Source organism: Crassostrea angulata, chromosome 3 (assembly GCF_025612915.1).
Source record: "Crassostrea angulata isolate pt1a10 chromosome 3, ASM2561291v2, whole genome shotgun sequence".
Taxonomy (NCBI): Eukaryota; Metazoa; Mollusca; class Bivalvia; order Ostreida; family Ostreidae; genus Magallana; species Magallana angulata.
In genome coordinates this window covers 37696530-37720060 of record NC_069113.1, presented here as the reverse complement: position 1 = coordinate 37720060, position 23531 = coordinate 37696530, and the positions used below count along the sequence as shown (strand labels likewise).

The 23531-nt window shown below is 34.9% G+C and overlaps 2 protein-coding genes across 2 annotated transcripts; both read right to left on the bottom strand.

Annotated features, from left to right (window-relative positions):
- Nucleotides 1-4350: 4350 nt before the first annotated feature.
- Nucleotides 4351-7493, bottom strand: LOC128177382 (uncharacterized). Its single transcript, XM_052844075.1, has 2 exons — nt 7368-7493; nt 4351-6125 (listed from the first exon to the last, which is right to left on the bottom strand). Exon 2 carries the CDS (start codon nt 6081-6083, stop codon nt 5079-5081), a length of 1005 nt encoding a protein of 334 aa, XP_052700035.1. The 5' UTR covers nt 6084-6125; nt 7368-7493; the 3' UTR covers nt 4351-5078.
- A 4441-nt stretch (nt 7494-11934) lies between these two features.
- LOC128177528 (uncharacterized) lies at nt 11935-14823 on the bottom strand. The gene is made up of 2 exons (XM_052844253.1): nt 14733-14823; nt 11935-13479 (listed from the first exon to the last, which is right to left on the bottom strand). Exon 2 carries the CDS (start codon nt 13435-13437, stop codon nt 12433-12435), a length of 1005 nt encoding a protein of 334 aa, XP_052700213.1. The 5' UTR covers nt 13438-13479; nt 14733-14823; the 3' UTR covers nt 11935-12432.
- Nucleotides 14824-23531: the final 8708 nt, after the last annotated feature.

Here is a 23531-nt window from a genome sequence, read left to right as displayed (position 1 = left end):
AAAATAAATAGGGTTTTTTCCTTTAAACATGCTTATGAAGTCTACGTATTTTGATACACAGGCATGCGAGGGTTTTCTTTAAATTTTGCTAAAATGGTGAAATGGACACACACACACACACATATATACACACTCACGCACAGCAGCGATGCTATATCACCCTCGCAACAAGTTGCGCGAGGGGATAATAACAAACCATTAAGGTGTAATATCCCTCTGCTATTAATTTTGCCATAAATTTTTTAAAAAATTTCATATTGATTTTCATCAAAGTCAATATCAATCGATTCATATGAAACAAATTTTAAGTAATGAAGCGCTGCTAGATTTTTCAAAAATTGATAAAATGTCTAATCATGATATGAAGAAAACTAGACATAGTGATCAGAAAAACAAAATTTTACCATCGCAGCATAAAATTAGAAATCCAAAATGTATATGAAAATAATATATAGTTATATACATTCTCAATTCATATTACAAAACATATTGAAGCGCTGCATTTTAGTTCAGAACAGCACTTTGTTGTATAGGTTTGCAACAAAAATTCCTTCAATCAGCAAGAGTTATCTTTCTTTATTATAGACTATTGAAGGTTTTACATACATGTTTTACATACAGTGCAAGAAAAATTGCCACAGTTTATCAAATTTCAGAAAAGGTTTTCTTTTTTAAATTTGGATAAGATAATAGTAAATGGATATATGTATTTAAGAAATCCTAAAAATGTAAACCAGAGCATTTTGTTATGTAACACAAAAAGGGGATCAAGTGAATAATCTTCCAGGATTTGGTATGATATCAATACAGGGATTAACTGTCTTGAATCAAATGAGCTGAGATATTAGGGGTTTTTTTCAATTTGATTTCCCACATCTGCTCCCTCAGAATAGAAAAGTTTTATTCAACTTTAAACATTTGAAATGTTATAAGTTTTAATTAAACGATTTCAACTAAGTCTAGAATTTGTAATTGTCTTGGTCACATTTTTCCCAATTATAATTCATTCAGCTCTGTGAACGAGCTATAGATAGAGAAATAAAAATATTCAATCCAAATATTCTCTGGCCTAAAACATCAAACATGTACCGTACATGAACTGAACAAGTACATAAAATTTAGTTATATTTAAAAAAAGAATAAATCCATCGGGAGGGGAGAGGGGGAGGAATAGTCATGTAGATATTGCCTCATAAATACTTTATCATTATGATACATTTCTTGTAATATTTTGCAAAAGTTTTCTTTACTTTTTTGCCCCCCTGCTTCAAAAGAGCCATGGGGTTCAGTTCTAATTTTCTTTTTATATCTTTGAATTCAAATAAGTGTATCGCCTTCCAACATAAATTGGGACCATGCACCACCTCCCTTGTTGTTACACACCTCAATAATTGTGAGTTAACAGAAACAAAGTGATATTATTTTCTATAGAAGTTATCTCTCTTATCAGAGGGACATTCCACCTTAAAACACACATTAAGCTATTAACCCTAATAACTCACCGTAACGTTGTTCTGTCACGCTACTTTCGCTCTGGGTGATTGATAACTCTTACTCAGAAATTTCGATTGATAACTCGTATACAAAGTTGATTATGACATTGATTTAATGAAATAATAATTTGTAACTGTATTAATGGTTTGGAAAGGCACACGCATTTTTTATTTGTTATTTTACAGAAGTGTGCAATCTGTGATAAATATTTTTAGTTTTGAACGAATTTTGTCATAATGTATGCCCCCTACTTTACAATGGTGTAATTTTATCTAAGTTTTTGCATAAAAATTTGACCAATCAATATGAGATTGCATTTGTTTGAATCTTCTACAATGATGCATATTTGTGTAAAGCTTGAGGAAATTCTATTGGAAGGTGTTTTATTAATTTACTAGAAAATTGAAATGGATTGTGCGCGCGCGCGCGCACACACACGCACGCACGCACGCGCGCGCGCGCACACACACACACACACACACACGAGTAGCGATGCTATATCCCCCTCGCAACAAGTTGCGCGAGGGGATAAAAATACATGTATCTTTAATATTCTATTAAAGAACTGTCAAATATAAACACAGAAATATAAACACATACAGTACCGATCAGACCCAACCTAACACCAGAGTAAACCCCAACTAAACCCCGGGTTTACTTTTTGGGTTTACCTTTTGAAAATTTGGGTCCACCCGGGGTTTATTTTGAGTTTCCTCAGGTTTACTTGGATATTGTTTTTTAGGTCAACAGTACGCACTGAAGTGTGAGACCCGTGTTTTTTTCTTACCATCCTACTGCCTGTAATTTCTGCCCCTTGTATATTCCGAATACACAGTAAGCGTCTGTTTTAAAGGGTATACTTCTAACTGGGTTTACTCTATGAGTCCACTCTGGGTTTACTTTTGGTTTACTCTGGGTCCACTTTAGTAAAACCAGAGTAAACCCAGAAAGTAAACCTAGGGTTAAGTTGGGGTTTACGTTCTGTTACGTTGAGTCTGATCGGTACTGTACATAAGCAATAATATAAAACGACGACATATCGTAAGGGCGGGTGTGGAGAATCGTATGTCTAGATCTGCACTGAGAGATGGAATTCGAATGTTTTAAAGACGTCAGGCAATTATATAAATACTTTATCCAATAGATTTGCTGCCTTTTGAAAGCTTTATAACTTGGTCGATTTCAAAATAATGTCCGACATAAGGATACTGAAAGTGATAACAAAAATTGCATATGTTTAATGCGCATGGTCACGATTTTGCTCTAATTCTATTATTCTGTTTTTATTATTCACAATGCTTTAGAAATGCATTTCTAATGTTCAAATGTAATTTGATAGTCAGTCGTTGAGTTATAAGCCAGATACCGAGCTCTCAATTCTTTGTCATGTAAACAAGGCACATGACCTGGTTTTGTTAACACAGGTTCAATATACCAGTAAAAATCTTTTTCTTGGTGGTGTGTCTATTTTCTTATTCTAATAAACAGTTCCTAGCGTTGAACGCATTCATTTTAAGTCTAAAACTGGAATTTTTACGTCAGCATTCAAAACGTAAATAAAAGTTTTGTTTACATAGCAAAGAATTATAAGCTGTGTAACTCAACAAATGGCACTCAAATTTTCGTTGCCTATTAAACATGCCTTACTGAATCATTGTATTAACATAAAAATCGGAAAAATAATTTTTGACAAAAATCGTGATCACGCCCCTTTAATCTGATCCAAAGCAAAGTTGGCTTCTGAACAAACGTAGGCTACTGTACTTGATGGTACTACATGCACTGCCCCTCTTGTGGATTTAAGATTACACGACAGAGGATTATGCTTGTTATTGTTATAGTATATTTCTTGTTATGACCTTACTACCAGCTTAAAGAATCAAGCCCCATGTATTGGTATTTTTGCTGTCCCCAGGTTCCTTCGCTCTAAACAACCAAACAAGTCAGGATCAGGACCATCTGCATAACTGCAATGACCTGTCTCTTGTTTACACGTTCAGACAAGCGTCCTTCTTCTTTACATACCCAGTCGTATAAAATCACCATACGTGATTTAAAACTTGTGTCAAGTTCTTTGAACAAAGTAGCTTACGAATTCGTTGTAAATCTGTGAACGGTATTTTTTTTAGCAGGATAGTCCTATGAACATGTCGTGGAGAGGAGTTGTCATTACTGGCTTGATTGACGGTTCTGATGTTTAAAATCAGGGCAATGGAACCCAACATGGTTGTAGAAATGCTAAAGTCTATAAAGGAGAAGAAAGCCATTGTAACAACTCTCACAGGGGATGATGGTTCCACTGCCTTCAATCGAACAAGAGTTGAAGTTTGCCCTTCTTTGGAGAAATTAATGTATCATATAAAACTATGTGAAAAGAATCTTACATCTAATCTCTACAAGTCTAAACCACTTTAAAAGCTTGCACCTTTTCATGTCATACTTTCTTTCTATTTTACGTTTTCCACCAAAAATTATAGATTTTGCTCCTATATCATTTGAGGCAAGATTTAAGGTGTATGTGTTCGGGGTGGGGTGGGGATGTTATAACTATATTTGCGGGGTTTTGGCATCTTAAACCAGTATAAACCTTAATGTATACGAATCCCAGTGTATAGGCTGTCTTGGTGCTCGTGTGTCATTGTGACTGTAAAGGCCCGTGGTCCACTTGTTATATTAAGTAAAACTATAACATTTTATTAATTATGTAGAGTGTATGCTACTTTTTCAAAGTGTTTAATACCAGTTTGAGGACTCGTCATTTATGTAATATACTTGAACCCGAGGTGATTACCAAGAACGCTACATTTGTAAGGATTTCTTTTAAACAACAATTAAAACGATTAATTTTTTTTCTTCTTTAATTTTATTTCCTTTTGCGTGTGCCCTTGAAAAAAAAATTGCTCTGCAGAATTGTCTTAGACTATATAATGGTAATAATGTTTTTTTATTCGGTATTAAAATGAGTTATAACACCAAAAAAAACCCAAAAAAATTCAGTGATTAACAAGCATTGTAGACATGCAATTTTATAAATAAACCGTCAATTTATATAAATTTGATTTAAAACAGAGTTTGTATCGATATACATGTACCTATTATAATTACATAGTTCATGTTTAAACATATCTAATATGTTGACTTAAAACTTAAACATTGTAGGTCATTTCAAAAAATGCATCAACTAAAATAAATAATTCACACAAATGTTTAAATTTCAACACATTCGCCTAGTTAGATGACATGAAATAATTGAACACATTGAATATTATACATAAGTTGTATTACATGTAGTCTGTTCACTTCTAAAATGCATGGTCAGTGAGTTTACATCTAAAGCATTTTACATGTGTATAGATGTTTAAGAAATACTAGTACTCAACTAATGTGCACATTACTGTGAGACGCAATTGTTTACATTTGTTTATATAATTTACACACAAATATGAGTATGTAATAAAAACTTGTATGTGAAATATTATTACGTGTAGTACCAATAACACCTTTGTATTCTGATTTAATTTACATCTAAACTTAACACATACTAAGAATCAAACAATTGATACTTTGAGTATATATTAACAAATTTAATTATAATATTGTATTTTCTTAACTTTACCTGTGTCCCACTCCGCCACAAAAAGGTTGTCTCTGGTGTCCAAGCACACCCCCCATGGCTCCTCTAAACCACAGTTGTGAATGAAGCGGAGGAACTCTCCGTCCTGATCAATGATGTGGATGCAGTGGTGTTCATCATCAGCTGACAAGATACGACTCTGACTGTCTGTTGTGATGCCGCATGGATTAAATGATCTCTCGGTAGGTAAGGGATGGCCAGTATAGGTGAACCGAAGACTCCCGGCTTGATTAACTACCACTACTTTGTCGGCTCCACAGTCTGATACACAAATATCTAGGTTCCTGTTCTCACTGATGTATTTATCTCCACCAGGTGAAAAGAGAGGTTGTCCTTTTTCATTGTACTGAATGCTTTGTTTCTCTGTGAAGCCAGAGTAGCGCACTATTTTACTTTGTTTATCATCAACGTCCATGACAACCAGGAGGTCACCTGAAGAAGTAAAACAGACGTTGAGAGGTTTCCATTCCTGAAGTTCGATTACTGTCTCTATCTGTGTATTCTTTACTATGTTCACAGTTCCATTTTTGTGGTCAGTATAAACTAGCTCCCCACTCCTTGTCACTGCTATGTGCCGTGGCTTGTGACCTGACTGGGTTTGTATTGACTTCAAAAGTTCACCCTGAAGATTGTAGAGTTTCATCTGGTTGTCCCAACCACATGTCCATACTTCTGAATCATTCAGACAGGCCACACCGTAAAATGGATCATACCCCGTGTATATACATGTAATGACAAGAGGTACAGTCATTAGTGACCGATCACAGGGAGAGTTCAACGAAGCTGAATGTTGTTCAAGTTGCTCAACACTGTGAACTTTAGAGGATTCAGAGGTATGTTTTTCTAAACAGTCTTTACACAGCTGTATGTGACAAACTTTACAGTACACCGGGGCCACAGACGACTGACACATAATGCAGTGTACAACATTAACAAGGCTTTCTAGGGAGTCCATGGTTAGAGAGCCTCTTTTGGTTGGAAAATGGGGGAACTATTTCTGAAATTTTTAAAGTGATATTCCGCATGCATTTACATATGTGATAAATTTTTCTCGCATTATCACCGGTGTGAGATCGGTTTGTCCGGTGTGAGATTTTTTGTCTTACACTGTGTATTACTACACCGTTTTAAAACGTAAACAAACATTGTCTGCTGTAGGAAAATGCAAAATGGTGGATTGAGATTATCCATTAAGTAAATGTTTTGCTAAATTAATTACAATATATTAATATTTTTAATATTGTCGTTTGCTCTCATTTTGACTTAATTGCACTATTTGAAGCACGCGGAGGGATAAACTGAAAGTAATCTTTTGAACGTCATAACCGAAAGTTGTCAAACATATAATGCGAGAAAAAGAATCATTTTATACTCGTGTTGGATAGTGAAATTCCATCTCTGGGCCAAGATTCACGGTCTAGGACTCGGCAAAGCCTCGTCCTAGACCGTGAATCTTGTCCCCTCTGTGAAATTTCACTATCCCACACTCGTAATAATGAATGCTTCTATTAATGTTTAATCTTTGTTACGGTTTTATATATTATTTGTACATTTTAAAATTTTCTTTACTTCTCTAGACTGATAATAAAAAGAATGCACGTAACCATAAAACATTATTTCTCCAAATGACTTTTAGCTTGACTTTTCGGAAAACAAAGTCTTTGCTGTATTTATGCTAATGATCTTAAATGTCATTAGCATTACCAACTCTATATTTTAACCAGAATTAATTGATCGAGAAAATATACTAGTATGGCTTTATACTTTTTTCTTAAAATGAATACATGTATAGTCTACCTATTACTAGAAAGGGTGTATTTTTTGCATTATGATAAAATTGAAAAACGTCAGGCGCCTGTTATTAATTTGATTAATTATTTTATTTTATTATTTTAATTTATTTGATTCTGACCAATGATATCATATACGTGTAAGACATATCGTACCTTAAAATTCCGTTTAAATGGATGTAATGACTATTTTTTTTTACTGATCATGTCAATTGTATCCATAATTACAATTTTCGTTGAATTACATACGTCATATTTTATTTGAAGACTAGGTTACGAGAAATGTTTAACTTAGTTAAAAGAAATATTAAATGAAGGGAAAACAAATTGTCTCAAAATCTTTTAACAACTAAATATCAACAATAACACATTAAAAATCCCAGCATTCTATACTATCAACACTTTGATTATTACATGTACGAAAACACAATAAAACATCCCCAACGTACCCAATTGGTAAACTACAAAGCTTCGTATCCAACATGGCGGGTTCCGGGTGTTTATTAATCCTGTTCGTTGCTATATACGTGTGCCGGCTCATGTTATTGATTTAAATGCCAGGTACAAACTTAGACTCGGACTGATTCCTGTTGATCTAGAATCTAGGTTACCCATTCTCAGAAGATTTAAATAGAACTGTTTAACTTATTGGTTGTGGTTCAAACATGATTAAATTCCTGAAATCCTGCTTATTCAATCGATGTGTGTATTTCAAAGCTAAAGTGGTGTAAATTGTTGTAAATAAATATAGTTATAGAGTCAACTCTATCGGCGGCGGAAAGGGCAAAAATATACCGAATTGCAAAACGAATGTGCATTAAAGCAAAATTAACTAGTACATGTACACTAGTTGTTCCCGAACAATTAGAGGTCTTTCCATCTTAATATTTTAATAAGTTGCTAGATTGGTAAAAAATATACAAAAAATTCTCATACCTATAATATATATCGTACAATCAAATGGGAAAACCACAAACCCATAAGTGATTTTCAAAGATTTTTTTTTATTTCAAGTTATTTAAGAATTCCATGTTGTTTATCTAAAACATATCTATGATTTTTTTTTTTTGCACTTTCTCTGTACAAAACTGAACCAAGTGAATATTCTTTACACAAGCATATAAACAGAAAACCTAATAATAGAAGAGAGTGTTCTAGAGGCTAGCTATTTTTCTACAATATGAATGGGTTAACTGTTAAAACAAGTTCCACTTGAGTAACCACATGACTTGATGTGATACCTTGCTGACCCAATTGAATACCTTATTGCGCAATCCAGCAAGCTATTGAAACCCTTACTATGATTCTGTATTTCAAAAGACATGAAAATCATAAATTCACAGATTTCCAAATGCCCTTGACCTTTATGTCATTTTGTTCGACCAAGGCAGACGCTCCTATACGAAGTGATCGGAAGTCTCTATGATAAGTAATGAAAAAAGTTGGAAGTGGTTTTACCAACGTTTCAATACTTTCAGGGGCAATAACTGCTAGAAAGGGGCCTCAGATCTTTTCGGTATGATAGATTAAAGAACCCTCTAAGTGTAGTGAAGACATTGGTAAAAGTTTCAAGCCTCTATCTCTTATGGTTTCAGAGGTGTAGCGATAACAAGCATATAGTATAATAGGGGCAATAACTCTGTAATTATTCAAAGATGTGAGCCAAGGGGCTATATTTAAAAATGTCTTAAAATGATCTACTACATCCATAAAAAAAGTTTTTCTCTAGCACCCTTAACAAAAGAGATCTAAAAACTCATTAATCAACCAATTTTCAAAATGACCTTAACCTCAGACCTTTATGTCATTTTGTTCGGCCAAGGTAGACACTTCCATCCGAAGTGGTCCGAAGTCTCTATGATAAGTAATTAAAAAGTTGGAAGTGATTTTATGGAAATTTAAATACTTTCAGGGGCAATAACTACTAGAAGGGGGCCTCAGATCCTTTCGGTGTGAGTGGATTGAAGAACCCTCTAATTGTACTAAAGACATTGGTAAAAGTTTCAAGTCTCTATCTCTTATGGTTTCAGAGGAGTAGCGAAAACAAGCATTTTCTTCTAAAAGGACAATAACTATGTAAGTTCTGGGTGTTTTTTGACACAGGGTCAATTGGTACCATAACTTTTAATGAGCAATTACATAAAGTTTAAATTGTTTTGATAACCCTAATAAGAAAAAAGTGACCCCGAGGTAATTAAAAAAGAAGAAGAATAAAAAACATTAAGAAAACAAAATGTCTTTCACCTGAAAGGTCGACAGACCTAATGATCAAAACACAACAAACAATACAGCTATAGTTAATGATCCTAAATGTACAATAGTTCAATACAATACTGTAAAAGTGGTTATTTACGCCTGGGGGAAATTTACACCTGTTACGCGGTAAGCTGAAAACCGCGTAAATTACCCCCACGCATATGGTAAAATATGAAACACGTTAGAGTGGTTAATCACATATCCGCGTATATAATACACAAGCGTATTGTTTGACAATAGAAAACGCGTACTTAATAATGTAAAACGACAACATATCGTAAGGGAGGCTGTGGGAAATCGCCTGTCAGAGAGAGAGAGAGAGAGAGAGAGAGAGAGAGAGAGAGAGAGAGAGAGAGAGAGAGAATTCGAATGTCTTAAACCATTAACTATTATAGAAATATGTTTGGAAAAGAAAAATAGTGAAGCTGTCCATCAAAGTTATCGATAAGATATTGTGAAAGCATTTGTAAAGAGTTCATGGAAGAGGTTTATAACAGTTAATGGGAGTTATCTTCCCTTTCCTCTTCACAATGGAGTCATCTTCCTTGGCTTGTTCTTATTTAGTAATTAATCATTAAATATAATGTATTTAAGAAGTTATATGATCAAAATAGTTATGCAACTATTTTTATCATTTGAAACAAAAACAGTTTTTTAATTTTATAGAATAAACAAGTAGACTTGTTAATAGTAAAGTTATAAGTAGTATACTAGCTACCTTGTTTTAGTTTATCTATCAAAATTTATAAACATAAAACCTATTTAGTAAGGTAACATACGCGAGAAAAAACAATTTGAATGGAACCCGGGAACATTTTCTATGGTATGTCAAACACGCTGATAAGAGCTTTAAGGTGGCTCTACACACCACTTTTTGATGACGCAGTACGCAATAAAAGTAAATCTGAAAGCATGCAATTCCGATCCTGGCTGATTTAAACTGAGGTGAGTTGTATGAGGACCACTCTTTTAAAAAAATTGTTAAATGAATAGTCTTATATTTAATTTGTGAATTGGAAAAATCATTACTTACAAGTATTGTGACACATTCACGTTGTGTCGTATTATTTATCGAAATAAACAATAAAATCAAGAATAATTTTTTAAATAGTTTCTTTCAGCTTTTCGACATCTTACAGCGTAGTGCAGTGGGTTAGTGGGTTCACTACAAACCTGTAGGTCATGGGTTCGAATCCCGTTGATAACTATAAAACTTTTAACTTTCCAAAATTTTCTAAAACGTATTTTTGGTTGAATACTGTGAAAGAAAATTCTAAACCGGTGAAAGTATTTCAATTATAATATACTTTAAAGGGGCATGGTCACGATTTTGGTCAAATTCTGTTTATGTGTTTGTACTATTTACAATGCTTTAGAAATGCATTTGTAATGATCAAATAAAATTTGAGAGTCACTCGTAGAGTTATAAGCAAGATACTGGGCTCACAATTGTTTGTCATGTAAACAAGTCTCGTGCCCTGTTTTTGTTACATAGGTTCGGTATACCAGTAAAGAATCTTTTTCTAGCTTATTTGTCTACCTTTTTAGCTCACCTGAGCTGAAAGCTCAAGTGAGTTATTCTGATCACTTTTTGTCCGTCGTCCGTCTGTCCTCCGTCCGTCTGTCTGTCCGTCTGAAAACTTTTTACATTTTTGAACTTCTTCTCTAAAACCGCTTATCCAATTTCAACCAAATTTGGCACAAAGCATCCTTATGGGAGGGCGAATATAAATTGCAGAAATAAAAGTCCGATCTGTATTCAAAGCGGAGAAAACCTTGAAACTGTAGAAAAAGAGGGGTGCATTTTTAAAAATCTTCTTCTCAAGAACTACTGATTCCAATTCAACGTAGTTTAGCATAAATTTTCCTTATGGGAAGGAAAATATAAATTGCAAAAATTAAGGTCTAATACTGTTTCAAATCTGAGTTATAACGAAAATAATAATAAAGGAAAGGCGTGTTTCAATCAGTTTAATAGCCTGGGATTCGGCATCCGGTAAAATGGGTAGACAAGACTTGGCCTGGGCAAAACAAAAGATAAGCAGTTATTAATCTGCCAATCTCATTAAAATTTCAGGATATTTGATGGACCAGTATATTTGTATTTGCTGTTAATATTGCTGCAAAATAATGCGTATTTGGAATTGACGATTGCCGATCTGCCCCGGCTTTTATTTTGCCACGGCCCGGTTTTGCTTACCCATTTTACCAAGACTCGTATTCCATACTTCTAAAACGAGGTTCTTTGTTTAAAGCAGCCATGACATTATACGAAAAAGGGTCGATCTGACAATGATGAATTTGCTTGTTGTGCAACAGTTCGCGTATGAAGGGAAATTTTTGAAACATGAAAAATATATTGGTGCCGATTTTGTGAAGTAAATTGAGGCTAAATATTTCAATGCGTTGACAGTTTTCACACATGACGTTGATGTTAGCTTGTTCTGATTTTCGTTTCGTTTTCATTATTTATGCTTTGTAACCTGGAAACTGTCGTCTGTATATCGTGATTTTTACGTATCAAATCAAACAGAGACTTCGGTAAATCAAACAGTTACGTTAACTGTTTACCTGCGCAAATTAAGCAAAATCTGATGTAGGAGTACTGAAATACAATTCATTCTATCGGTAATTCGGCATTATTTTTTGCGTAATGGTAGATTAATGCAATAGGTTTTTGTTAAGATGCTCGGCATTTTCTCTAGTTTATTCAGTTTAAATAGAGTTTGATATCGCTTACGGAAATATGTAGGTATATACATGCACCTATTATAATTACATAATTCATGTATAAACATATCTAATATGTTGACTTAAAACTTAAATATTGTAGGTCATTTTAAAAAATGCATCAACTAAAATAAATAATTCACACAAATGTTTAAATTTCAACACATTCGCCTAGTTTGATGACATGAAATATTTGAACACATTGAATATTATACATAAGTTGTATTACATGTAGTCTGTTCACTTCTAAAATACATGGTCAGTGAGTTTACATCTAAAGCATTCTACATATGTTTAGATGTTTAACAAATACTAGTACTCAACTAATGTGCACAATATTGTGAGGTGCAATTGTTTACATTAATTTATATAATTTACACACAAATATGAGTATATAATAAAAACTTGTATGTGAAATATTATTACGTGTAGTACCGATAACACCTTTGTATTCTGATTTAATTTACATCTAAACTTAACACATAGTAAGAATCAAACAATTGATACTTTGAGTATATAGTAACAAATTTAATTATAATATTGTATTTTCTTTACTTTACCTGTGTCCCACTCCGCCACAAAAAGGTTGTCTCTGGTATCCAAGCACACCCCCCATGGCTCCTCTAAACCACAGTTGTGAATGAAGCGGAGGAACTCTCCGTCCTGATCAATGATGTGGATGCAGTGGTGTTCATCATCAGCTGTCAAGATACGACTCTGACTGTCTGTTGTGATGCCGCATGGATTAAATGATCTCTCGGTAGGTAAGGGATGACCAGTATAGGTAAACCGAAGACTCCCGGTTTGATTAACTACCACTACTTTGTCGGCTCCACAGTCTGATACACAAATATCTAGGTTCCTGTTCTCACTGATGTATTTATCTCCACCAGGTGAAAAGAGAGGTTGTCCTTTTTCATTGTACTGAATGCTTTGTTTCTCTGTGAAGCCAGAGTAGCGCACTATTTTACTTTGTTTATCATCAACGTCCATGACAACCAGGAGGTCACCTGAAGAAGTAAAACAGACGTTAAGAGGTTTCCATTCCTGAACTTCGATTACTGTCTCTATCTGTGTATTCTTTACTATGTTCACAGTTCCATTTCTGTGGTCAGTATAAACTAGCTCCCCACTCCTTGTCACTGCTATGTGCCGTCGCTTGTGACCTGACTGGGTTTGTATTGACTTCAAAAGTTCACCCTGGAGATTGTAGAGTTTCATCTGGTTGTCCCAACCACACGTCCATACTTCTGAATCATTCAGACAGGCCACACCGTAAAATGGATCATACCCCGTGTATATACATGTAATGACAAGAGGTACAGTCATTAGTGACCGATCACAGGGAGAGTTCAACGAAGCTGAATGTTGTTCAAGTTGCTCAACACTGTGAACTTTAGAGGATTCAGAGGTATGTTTTTCTAAACAGTCTTTACACAGCTGTATGTGACAAACTTTACAGTACACCGGGGCCACAGACGACTGGCACATAATGCAGTGTACAACATTAACAAGGCTTTCTAGGGAGTCCATGGTTAGAGAGCCTCTTTTGGTTGGAAAATGGGGGAACTATTTCTGAAATTTTTAAAGTGATATTCAGCATGCATTTACATATGTGATAAATTTTTCTCGCATTATCACCGGTGTGAGATCGGTTTGTCCGGTGTGAGATTTTTTTGTCTTACACTGTGTATTACTACACCGTTTTAAAACGTAAACAAACATTGTCTGCTGTAGGAAAATGCAAAATGGTGGATTGTGATTATCCATTAAGTAAATGTTTTGCTAAATTAATTACAATATATTAATATTTTTAATAAAAAACTGTCGTATGCTCTCATTTTGACTTGCACTATTTGAAGCACGCGGAGGGATAAACTGAAAGTAATCTTTTGAACGTCATAACCGAAAGTTGTCAAACATATAATGCGAGAAAAAGAATCATTCATTTTATACTCATGTGGGATAGTGAAATTTCACCTCTGGGACAAGATTCACGGTCTAGGACTCGGCAAAGCCTCGTCCTAGACCGTGAATCTTGTCCCCTCTGTGGAATTTCACTATCCCACACTCGTAATAATGAATGCTTCTATTAACGTTTAATCTTTGTTACGGTTTTATATATTATTTGTACATTTTAAAATTTTCTTTACTTCTCTAGACTGATAATAAAAAGAATGCACGTAACCATAAAACATTATTTCTCCAAATGACTCATAGCTTGACTTTTCTGAAAACAAAGTATGAATGTAGCTGTATTTATGCTAATGATCTTCAATGTCATTAGCATTATCAACTCTATATTTTAACCAGAATTAATTGATCGAGAAAATTTACTAGTAAGGCTTTATACTTTTTTCTTAAAATGAATACATGTATAGTCTACCTATTACTAGAAAGGGTGTATTTTTTGCCTTATGATAAAATTGAAAAACGTCAGGCGCCTGTAATTAATTTGATTAATTATTTTATTTTATTATTTTAATTTATTTGATTCTGACCAATGATATCATATACGTGCAAGACATATCGTACCTTAAAATTCCGTTTAAATGGATGTAATGACTATTTTTTTTTACTGATCATGTCAATTGTTTCCATAATTAAAATTTTCGTTGAATTACATACGTCATATTTTATTTGAAGACTAGGTTACGAGAAATGTTTAACTTAATTAAAAGAAATATTAAATGAAGGGAAAACAAATTGTCTCAAAATCTTTTAACAACTAAATATCAACAATAACACATTAAAAATCCCAGCATTCTATACTATCAACACTTTGATTATTACATGTACGAAAACACAATAAAACATCCCCAACGTACCCAATTAGTAAACTACAAAGCTTCGTATCCAACATGGCGGGTTCCGGGTGTTTATTAATCCTGTTCGTTGCTATATACGTGTGCCGGCTCATGTTATTGATTTAAATGCCAGGTACAAACTTAGACTCGGACTGATTCCTGTTGATCTAGAATCTAGGTTACCCATTCTCAGAAGATTTAAATAGAACTGTTTAACTTATTGGTTGTGGTTCAAACATTATTAAATTCCTGAAATCCTACTTATTCAATCGATGTGTGTATTTCAAAGCTAAAGTGGTGTAAATTGTTGTAAATAAATATAGTTATAGAGTCAACTCTATCGGCGGTGGAAAGGGTAAAAATAAGCCGAATTGCAAAACGAATGTGCATTAAAGCAAAATTAACTAGTACACTAGTTGTTCCCGAACAATTAGAGGTCTTTCCATCTTAATATTTTAATAAGTTGCTAGATTGCTAAAGAAATATACAAAAAATTCTCATACCTATAATATATATTGTACAATCAAATGGGAAAACCACAAACCCATAAGTGATTTTTAAAGATTTTTCTTTTATTTCAAGTTATTTAAGAATTCCATGTTGTTTATCTAAACCATCTCTATGATTTTTTTTTGCACTTTCTCTGTACAAAACTGAACCAAGTGAATATTCTTTACACAAGCATATAAACAGAAAACTAATAATAGAAGAGAGTGTTCTAGAGGCTAGCTATTTTTCTACAATATGAATGGGTTGACTGTAAAAACAAGTTCCACTTGAGTAACCACATAACTTGATGTGATACCTTGCTGACCCAATTGAATACCTTATTGACATTGGTAAAAGTTTCAAGTCTCTATCTCTTATGGTTTCAGAGGAGTAGCGATAACAAGCATATAGTATAATAGGGGCAATAACTCTGTAATTATTCAAAGATGTGAGCCAAGGGGCTATATTTAACAAGAGGCCCATGGGCCACATCGCTCACCTGAGGAACACTAGGTATGATAAAGTCAGCTTAATGGAGTCATAATACAAACAATCTGGACAATGTACAATAATACATGTAGATCCTGTATAAATAAAATCCATTTTTCCCCCTTGGAACTCGGATAGCCCTGATTGCTGCCAATATTTACAAGAGCAGACTTTAATCACCGCTCCTGCACATATATAGGGACTCAACGTTACGCAGGCAGGGATGACCGCACACCTACGCAACTCAACAGGTACCAACGTTTACGCAAGCAGGGATGACCGCACACTATCGCCAACAGCTGAACCTAACGCAAGCATGGAGTGCCGCACACTTGCGCTAGAAAGGCCTGAACACCAGCAAGGATGACCATACATTAGTGCTCCGCCGCAACCACCACCAATAAAATCAGGTATGACTGCACACTTGTATTAATGCGATACAGGGCAGGAATGACCGCACACTTTGTATCAAAGATTAGAAAACACGTAAATTAGATAGAGCAGCGATGTTCACACACTCAATCTATCCATACCTGTTCAAGTTGTACCCCAAACAGTCGCTCATCGTAATGCAATAGACACTGTCCCTAAATATGGGCCGGCCTAAAATAATTCATAGTATCTAAAAATTGGAAATCAAAAATAAACAAACTAATCCGGCCTAACCCAAAACTTCTTATGCAGAACATCTTATATACATTGAATATTTATTATTGTATAAAAATAATCATCACAATAATTGGTTAACGGTGGATGCATTAATTAAAATAATCAAGAATCAATAAATCAAGGGCAATAACTCAATACAGTAATACAAAAAGATTCTAATGGAAAAATAGCTGCCTGCTTCAATTTTATAGTCATATCACATATTGAGTATTGCAGTTCTCAAAAAGATCCTTTACAATTGTTTATATATGGGATATTTACGCGGAGGTGTTAAGGAAGCATATGGAATCTGAGTTACATGTAATTCCGTGAAATCACAAATCTTAGTTAATATGTACATATTCAAATATCTAAGCAACGAAACGGAGATCAAAAACAAATAAAAAATACTGAAGACAATTTTTTTTCCAGAAATTAGTTTGTATTACGTAGATTTACACATTGATGACGTCATGACTAAAAGTTGAATGTCGTGTGAATTTGATCGGAAAACATTGTAAACATATTCAAAATATAACTAATCTAAAAACTCTAATAAAGTATTGTGGTGTGATTTATTGAGAATTGAACATAAGAATACTTGGGGAGATGTTAGTTTTATCAATCATTCGCTAAAAGGTATGTAAATTTGCTTTTATTTCTCGACCAGGCTTTCCTCTGTCGTTGTTTACGATATAAAAATCCGACTAGAACAACACTACCCCGTATATATTGAACTTGAAATTTTATACGTATCGTTAGTTTGATCAATGCTTAAATTGAAAATAGCTGCTAGAATCCCATGTTGTGTGTTGTTTTGATGCAATTTGCCGTTTTCCGTGCAAACTATAAAAAAGTTGGGAAGGTTTTTCGAGAACCGGATAAATAACTTTTTAATAAGGAAGAACATAGAATTCTAGCAGGGGTTTTGATTAAACTAAGATGTTTTGCTTTCACTTGTTATGTTTATTTTATTTTTGAAACCGCGGGGTAGTGTTGTTCTATCTCATTTTATGTTAAGGAATATACGTAAGCTATTTATAGTTGTCACGTGATAATGCACCAATGTGGCAGTTCTGTACAACCCGATTTTATTGCACTGACATCTATTTTAAAGGATAATACTAAGTGTTTGATCTTATTCAAAATAATTATTAAATTTCACGATTTTGAATATAACAGTCAAAATAAGACGCTAAATTGCCCATATGCTTCCTTAACACCCCCGCATAGCTACATCAAACTCGGAACCTTCTTGTGAGGCCGAAGAATTGTCCTGGAGCCAAAGTTTTAACAATTACAAAGAATCATCTTGCTGATTAGTTTCTGAGAAGAAGATTTTTAAAGATTTACTTTATATATTCCTATGTAAAACTTTAACACCCCCCCTCCCCCCATGTGGCCTCACCCTACCCCCAGGGATAATGATTTTCACAACTGTGAATCTACACTACCTGAGGATACTTACACACAAGTTTCAGCCTTCCTGTCTGTTTAGTTTCTGAGAAGATGATTTTTAAAGATTTACTCTATATATTCCTATGTAAAACTTCGACCCCCCATTGTGCCCAATCCTACCCCCAGGGATCATGAATTTCACAACTTTGAATCTACATTGCCTGAGAATGCTTCCACAACAGTTTCACCTATCCTGGTTAATTAGTTTCTGAGAAGAAGATTTTTAAAGATTTACTCTATATATTTCTATGTAAAATATTAACACCCCCCCCCCCCAATGTGGCCTCACCCTACCCCCAGGGATCATGATTTTCACAACTTTGAATCTACACTACCTGGGGATGCTTCCACACAAGTTTCAGCTTTCCTGGCTGATTAGTTTCTGAGAAGAAGATTTTTAAAGATTTACTCTATATATTCCTATGTAAAATTTCGACCCCCCATTGTGGCCCCACCCTACCCCCGGGGATCATGATTTTCACAACTTTGAATCTACACTACCTGAGGATGCTTCCACACAAGTTTCAGCTTTCCTGGCTGTTTAGTTTCTAAGCAGAAGATTTTTAAAGATTTACCCTATATATTCCTATGTAAAACTTCGACCCCCCCATTGTGGCCCCACCCTACCCTCGGGGGTCATGAATTTCACAACTTTGAATCTACACTACCTGAGAATGCTTCCACACAAGTTTCAGCTTTCCTGGCTGATTAGTTTCTGAGAAGAAGATTTTTAAAGATTTACTCTATATATTCCTATGTAAAACTTCGACCCCCCATTGTGGCCCCACCCTACCCCCAGGGGTCATGAATTTTGAATCTACACTACCTGAGGATGCTTCCACACAAGTTTCAGCTTTCCTGGCTTTCTGGTTCTTGAGAAGAAGATTTTTGAAAATTTCTCGAAATTTTTCATTAATTTCTAATTATCTTCCCTTGAAAACGGGTGTGGCCCTTAATTTTCACAACTTTGAATCCCCTTTGCCTAAGGATGATTTGTGCCAAGTTTTGTTGAAATTGGCCTAGTAGTTCTTGAGAAGATGTTGAAAATATGAAAAGTTTACGGACAGACGGACGGACGGACAGACGGACGACAGACAAAATGTGATCAGAATAGCTCACTTGAGCTTTCAGCTCAGGTGAGCTAAAAATGTCTTACAATGACCTACTACATCCATAAAAAAAGTTTTTCTCTAGCACTCTAAACAAAAGAGATCTAAAAACTCATTAATCAACCGATTTTCAAATGACCTTAACCTCAGACCTTTACGTCATTTTGTTCGGCCAAGGTAGACACTTCCATCCGAAGTGGTCCGAACTCTCTATGATAAGTAATTAAAAAGTTGGAAGTGATTTTATGGAAATTTAAATACTTTCAGGGGCAATAACTACTAGAAGGGGGCCTCAGATCCTTTCGGTGTGAGTGGATTGAAGAACCCTCTAATTGTACTAAAGACATTGGTAAAAGTTTCAAGTCTCTATCTCTTATGGTTACAGAGGAGTAGCGAAAACAAGCATTTTCTTCTAAAAGGACAATAACTATGTAAGTTCTGGGTGTTTTTTGACACAGGGTCAATTGGTACCATAACTTTTAATGAGCAATTACATAAAGTTTAAATTGTTTTGATAACCCTAATAAGAAAAAAGTGACTCCGAGGTAATTAAAAAAAAAAGAAGAATAAAAAACATTAAGAAAACAAGATGTCTTTCACCTGAAAGGTCGAAAGACCTAATGATCAAAACACAACAAACAATACGCCTATAGTTAATGATCCTAAATGTACAATTGTTCAATGCAATACTGTAAAAGTGGTTATTTACGCCTGGGGGAAATTTACACTTGATACGCGGTAAGCTGAAAACCGCGTAAATTACCCCCACGCGTATGGTAAAATATGAAACACGTTAGAGTGGTTAATCACATATCCGCGTATATAATACACAAGCGTATTGTTTGACAACAGAAAACGCGTACTTAATAATGTAAAACGACAACATATCGTAAGGGAGGTGTGGGAAATCGCCTGTCAGAGAGAGAGAGAGAGAGAGAGAGAGAGAGAGAGAGAGAGAATTCGAATGTCTTAAACCATTAACTATTATAGAAATACTTCATCCAACCAACATTATGTTATAATTGTTAAATGTTATAATTTGTTTATGTTCAACTGATTCGAAGCAAAGTTGGCTTCTGAACAAATGTAGACCTCTATACTTGATGGTACTACTGCTCTTCTCCTGAATTTAAGTTTATATGACAGAAGGTTTTGCTCGTTATTGTCATGGAATAGTTCATGTGATCACCTTAATACCAGCTTAAAGAATCAAGCACCATGTACCGGTATTTTGCTGTCCCCAGTATCCTTAGCTTTAAACAACACCAAACAAGTCAGGGTAAGGGCCATCTGCATAAAAGCATGAACTTGCTCTTGTTTACAAGTTCAGTCAAACGTCCTTCTTCATCACCAGGTTCCAGAATGCAAATATTTAAGTAACAGTCGCATATAAGCACCACACGTGATTAAAACATGTGTCAAGTTCTTTGAAAAAAGTCGCTTACGAATTCGTTGTAAATCTGAAAACCGGATTTTTTTTTTAGCAGAATAGTCCTATGAAGATGTCATGTGGAGAGGAGTTGTTATCACTGGCTTGATGGACAGTTCTGATGTTTAAAATTTAACTGTCTGCAGGGCAATGGAACCCAACATGGTTGAAGAAATGCTAAAGTCTGCAAAGGAGAAGAATGCCATTTAAACAACTCTCACAGGGGATGATGATTCCACTTCCTTCAATCGAGCAAGAGTTCAAGTTTGCCCCTTCTATGCATAAAGTATCAGATAAAAACTAAGTGAAAAGAATGTTCATCTTATCTCTTCAAGTCAAAAACACAAGTTAAAGAAATTTCAGTAAAAACCATCGATGCAATCGTTAAAGGCTTTAACATAGGTTATCTCAAGCAAAAGATGTAGAACAAATCAGAGAGGGTTTACCCGCTGTTGTTCTACACAAGTTAAGGGACCACACTATCAATATCAAAAGATCCAACCAAAAAACCCCCACACATTTACCATTGGGTGCAGAGCTTACAAACATTAAACAGGAAAGATCATTGTTTTCGTTACTTAAAAATTTGGATCCAGAAAAATTAAGCAGTTACTGGACTCCAGCACAATCAACAACGAGAGTTTTAACAACGCCCTCCGGTCGAAAGCCCCTACAGACAATCATTAAAGTGATGATTGGAGTTTAGCATACCGTTTGTCGGCTTCTGTATGCCCCCCCCCCAAAAAAAAACCCCAGAAAGACATGCATATGTTTCTAAGGTACAGCGAAGTACATAGAAGCGTTTAATAGGCGTTAACTCCACAAAAGTTTTTACGAAATTTTTTTAGTGACCTTTGTCCTATTCGTTACAGAGTTGAGAAAGACAAGAATTTGACTGTTTCGAATGTCTGTCTGGTCACTCTGCAATGATCTTTAAAGTCATCGATATTTTGTTAAAGGTCATCTTGCCAGCGACTTACAAGTGATTGGTAAATTTAGGCACACTGTTTTTTTAGGCATACACTTTTGTCCAAGTTCATTGTATGAAGACGTCAGATTCTGTTGAAAAAAAAAGAGTATCATCAGTAAAGAGAAAAGCGAAAAAGGGTTCCATTCCTGTTCCGTGATCATAACTAGAGTATATTCGAGTGGTTTATTGTAGAACTATGCGCAGAAACAACTTCAAGGACGAACTACAGTTCCCACTCGTAGGTTACCTATAACAAAATTTCTGTGAGCGAATTCTCACTATACTCTGTCCTGAGTTTTTGCTTTCACCGTTTTTCGCTTGATATTTCGATGGTAATATATACCTTTGTGCTCAAACTACGTTCATCCATTAATATGAAAAATGTCCAGATTATCTGTTTGGAAACGCCACCTCTACCGCTTCAGGTTTCAATACACATCCCAAAAGAGAAAATCTACGGGGACTTTGCATTGCATGAGCCCAGATGATAGCAATAAAAAATTGCGCGGTGTCCCGAGTACTTCCGAAGGAAGAAAAGATGTAAACATTTCTCATTATAAATCTCCGTACGAAATTTGTGTTCGTTCTTGTGATATTTTATGAGTGAAAAGGGATATTTTGTCCATGAAGATATCTAAGATATTTTCCATTTCATCTATTTCAACTATACTTCTTTCACGGGTGTGTGTATTTTTATTGATAATCATAAAAAGGGGTGGTAGTAATAACTTGGGACAGACTATAGTATTACCCCTGCTGTGTTGTGAATTTCTAAAATAAGACATTTAACAGGAAGTTGACTCCGATTAGTACAAAAATAAACCTAAACATATGACATTCCTAATCAAATACATATAATATACATTAAAGTTTACAATGAAAAGTTACTAAGAAATATTTGGCGAAAATTTGTTTGAAATTTTAAGCTTAATATAAACTAAGTCGTCAATTAACAGGAAGTTGACGTCCTATTGGAACAAAAATAGATCTCAACGTATGCCTTGCCTAAACAAAAATTTCTGTCATTTACTTTGACAACAACGAGCTCCTCGCAAGAGGTGGGAGAGTTCACTAAAAAGAAAGCAATTCTGATTTTCATTTCTTCCCAACTTCTACCTTTAACAAAATCCTGACCTGTTTCTATGAAAACAGCTCTTTCCCCATATTTCAGTTCTCTTTCTTCTGATCTTCTTTCCTGTCCCTTCCATAGAACCAGTTTACTCAGGTCGTCTGGATTTAATTATTAAAGAACAGCAAGATGGTTTGACTGTTCCAACAGATCCCATAAAGGTCATTAGCAGACGAAAGCAAGTGAAAGAAGACTCGGGGTCATGTCGGAAAACCAGGACTCAATTTTTTTATGAAAAGCATAAGCAAACTTAAATGAACAGGTTTTTTTTAATAAAAAAAAGACCTACCATTTAATTGCGTCAGTGCTGTACATTGTTTGCAACTGCCATACTTTTTGCCCATTCGTCCTAAAAATGAACGAATAAACTTTCAGTCAATTTGACTTCGTCCATTGTCTTGCGTCGTCCGCTAACAATTTCACATTTTAACTTCATAAAACTCCTAGGCCAATGGTTACCATATTTGTAGTGGAGCATTTCAATGGAAAGAAGACTGTAAATTGTGAAATTCAAGGCACCACAACCCCAAAGCGCCACAGGCGGGTCAAAGAGGCCAAATTATTAAAAGTCGTGTTTTATTTCTACTCCCTCACATGTAAGGGGAAAAGAAATAAAAGCATTGTTATAATGTCTTTGAAGCCTGCTACCAAAATTGTATAATTCATGGCCCCTGGGTCAGAGGTTCAGGCTCTACGATGAGGCCAATATAACCATATAGTATAAATGTATGAGGTCATAGAAAATATCACAGGATGAACGCCTGCCATTCAGTCAACTGAATGGTCTGGAAAGGTGACTGAATGGCATAGCTATATGCATATGCCGGTTGACTGAATGACAGAGGTTCATCCTGTGTCTTCCTTTTTACTCCCATGTAACCTATATGCAAGATTATGATGTCCTTGGAGTCTTCTATATTAAGTGTGAATTCATTACCCCTAGAATACGGGTTTAAGGCCCTAGCGCGGGGCCAATATAGCCATATTGTGAAAATGTAAAAAACATCTTACAGTCTGTCACAAGATATATATGCTGCACATTTGGGCGATTTTTAAAGCTGCTTGGTCAAATTTAATATAATTTTTTAGGACGCTTTTA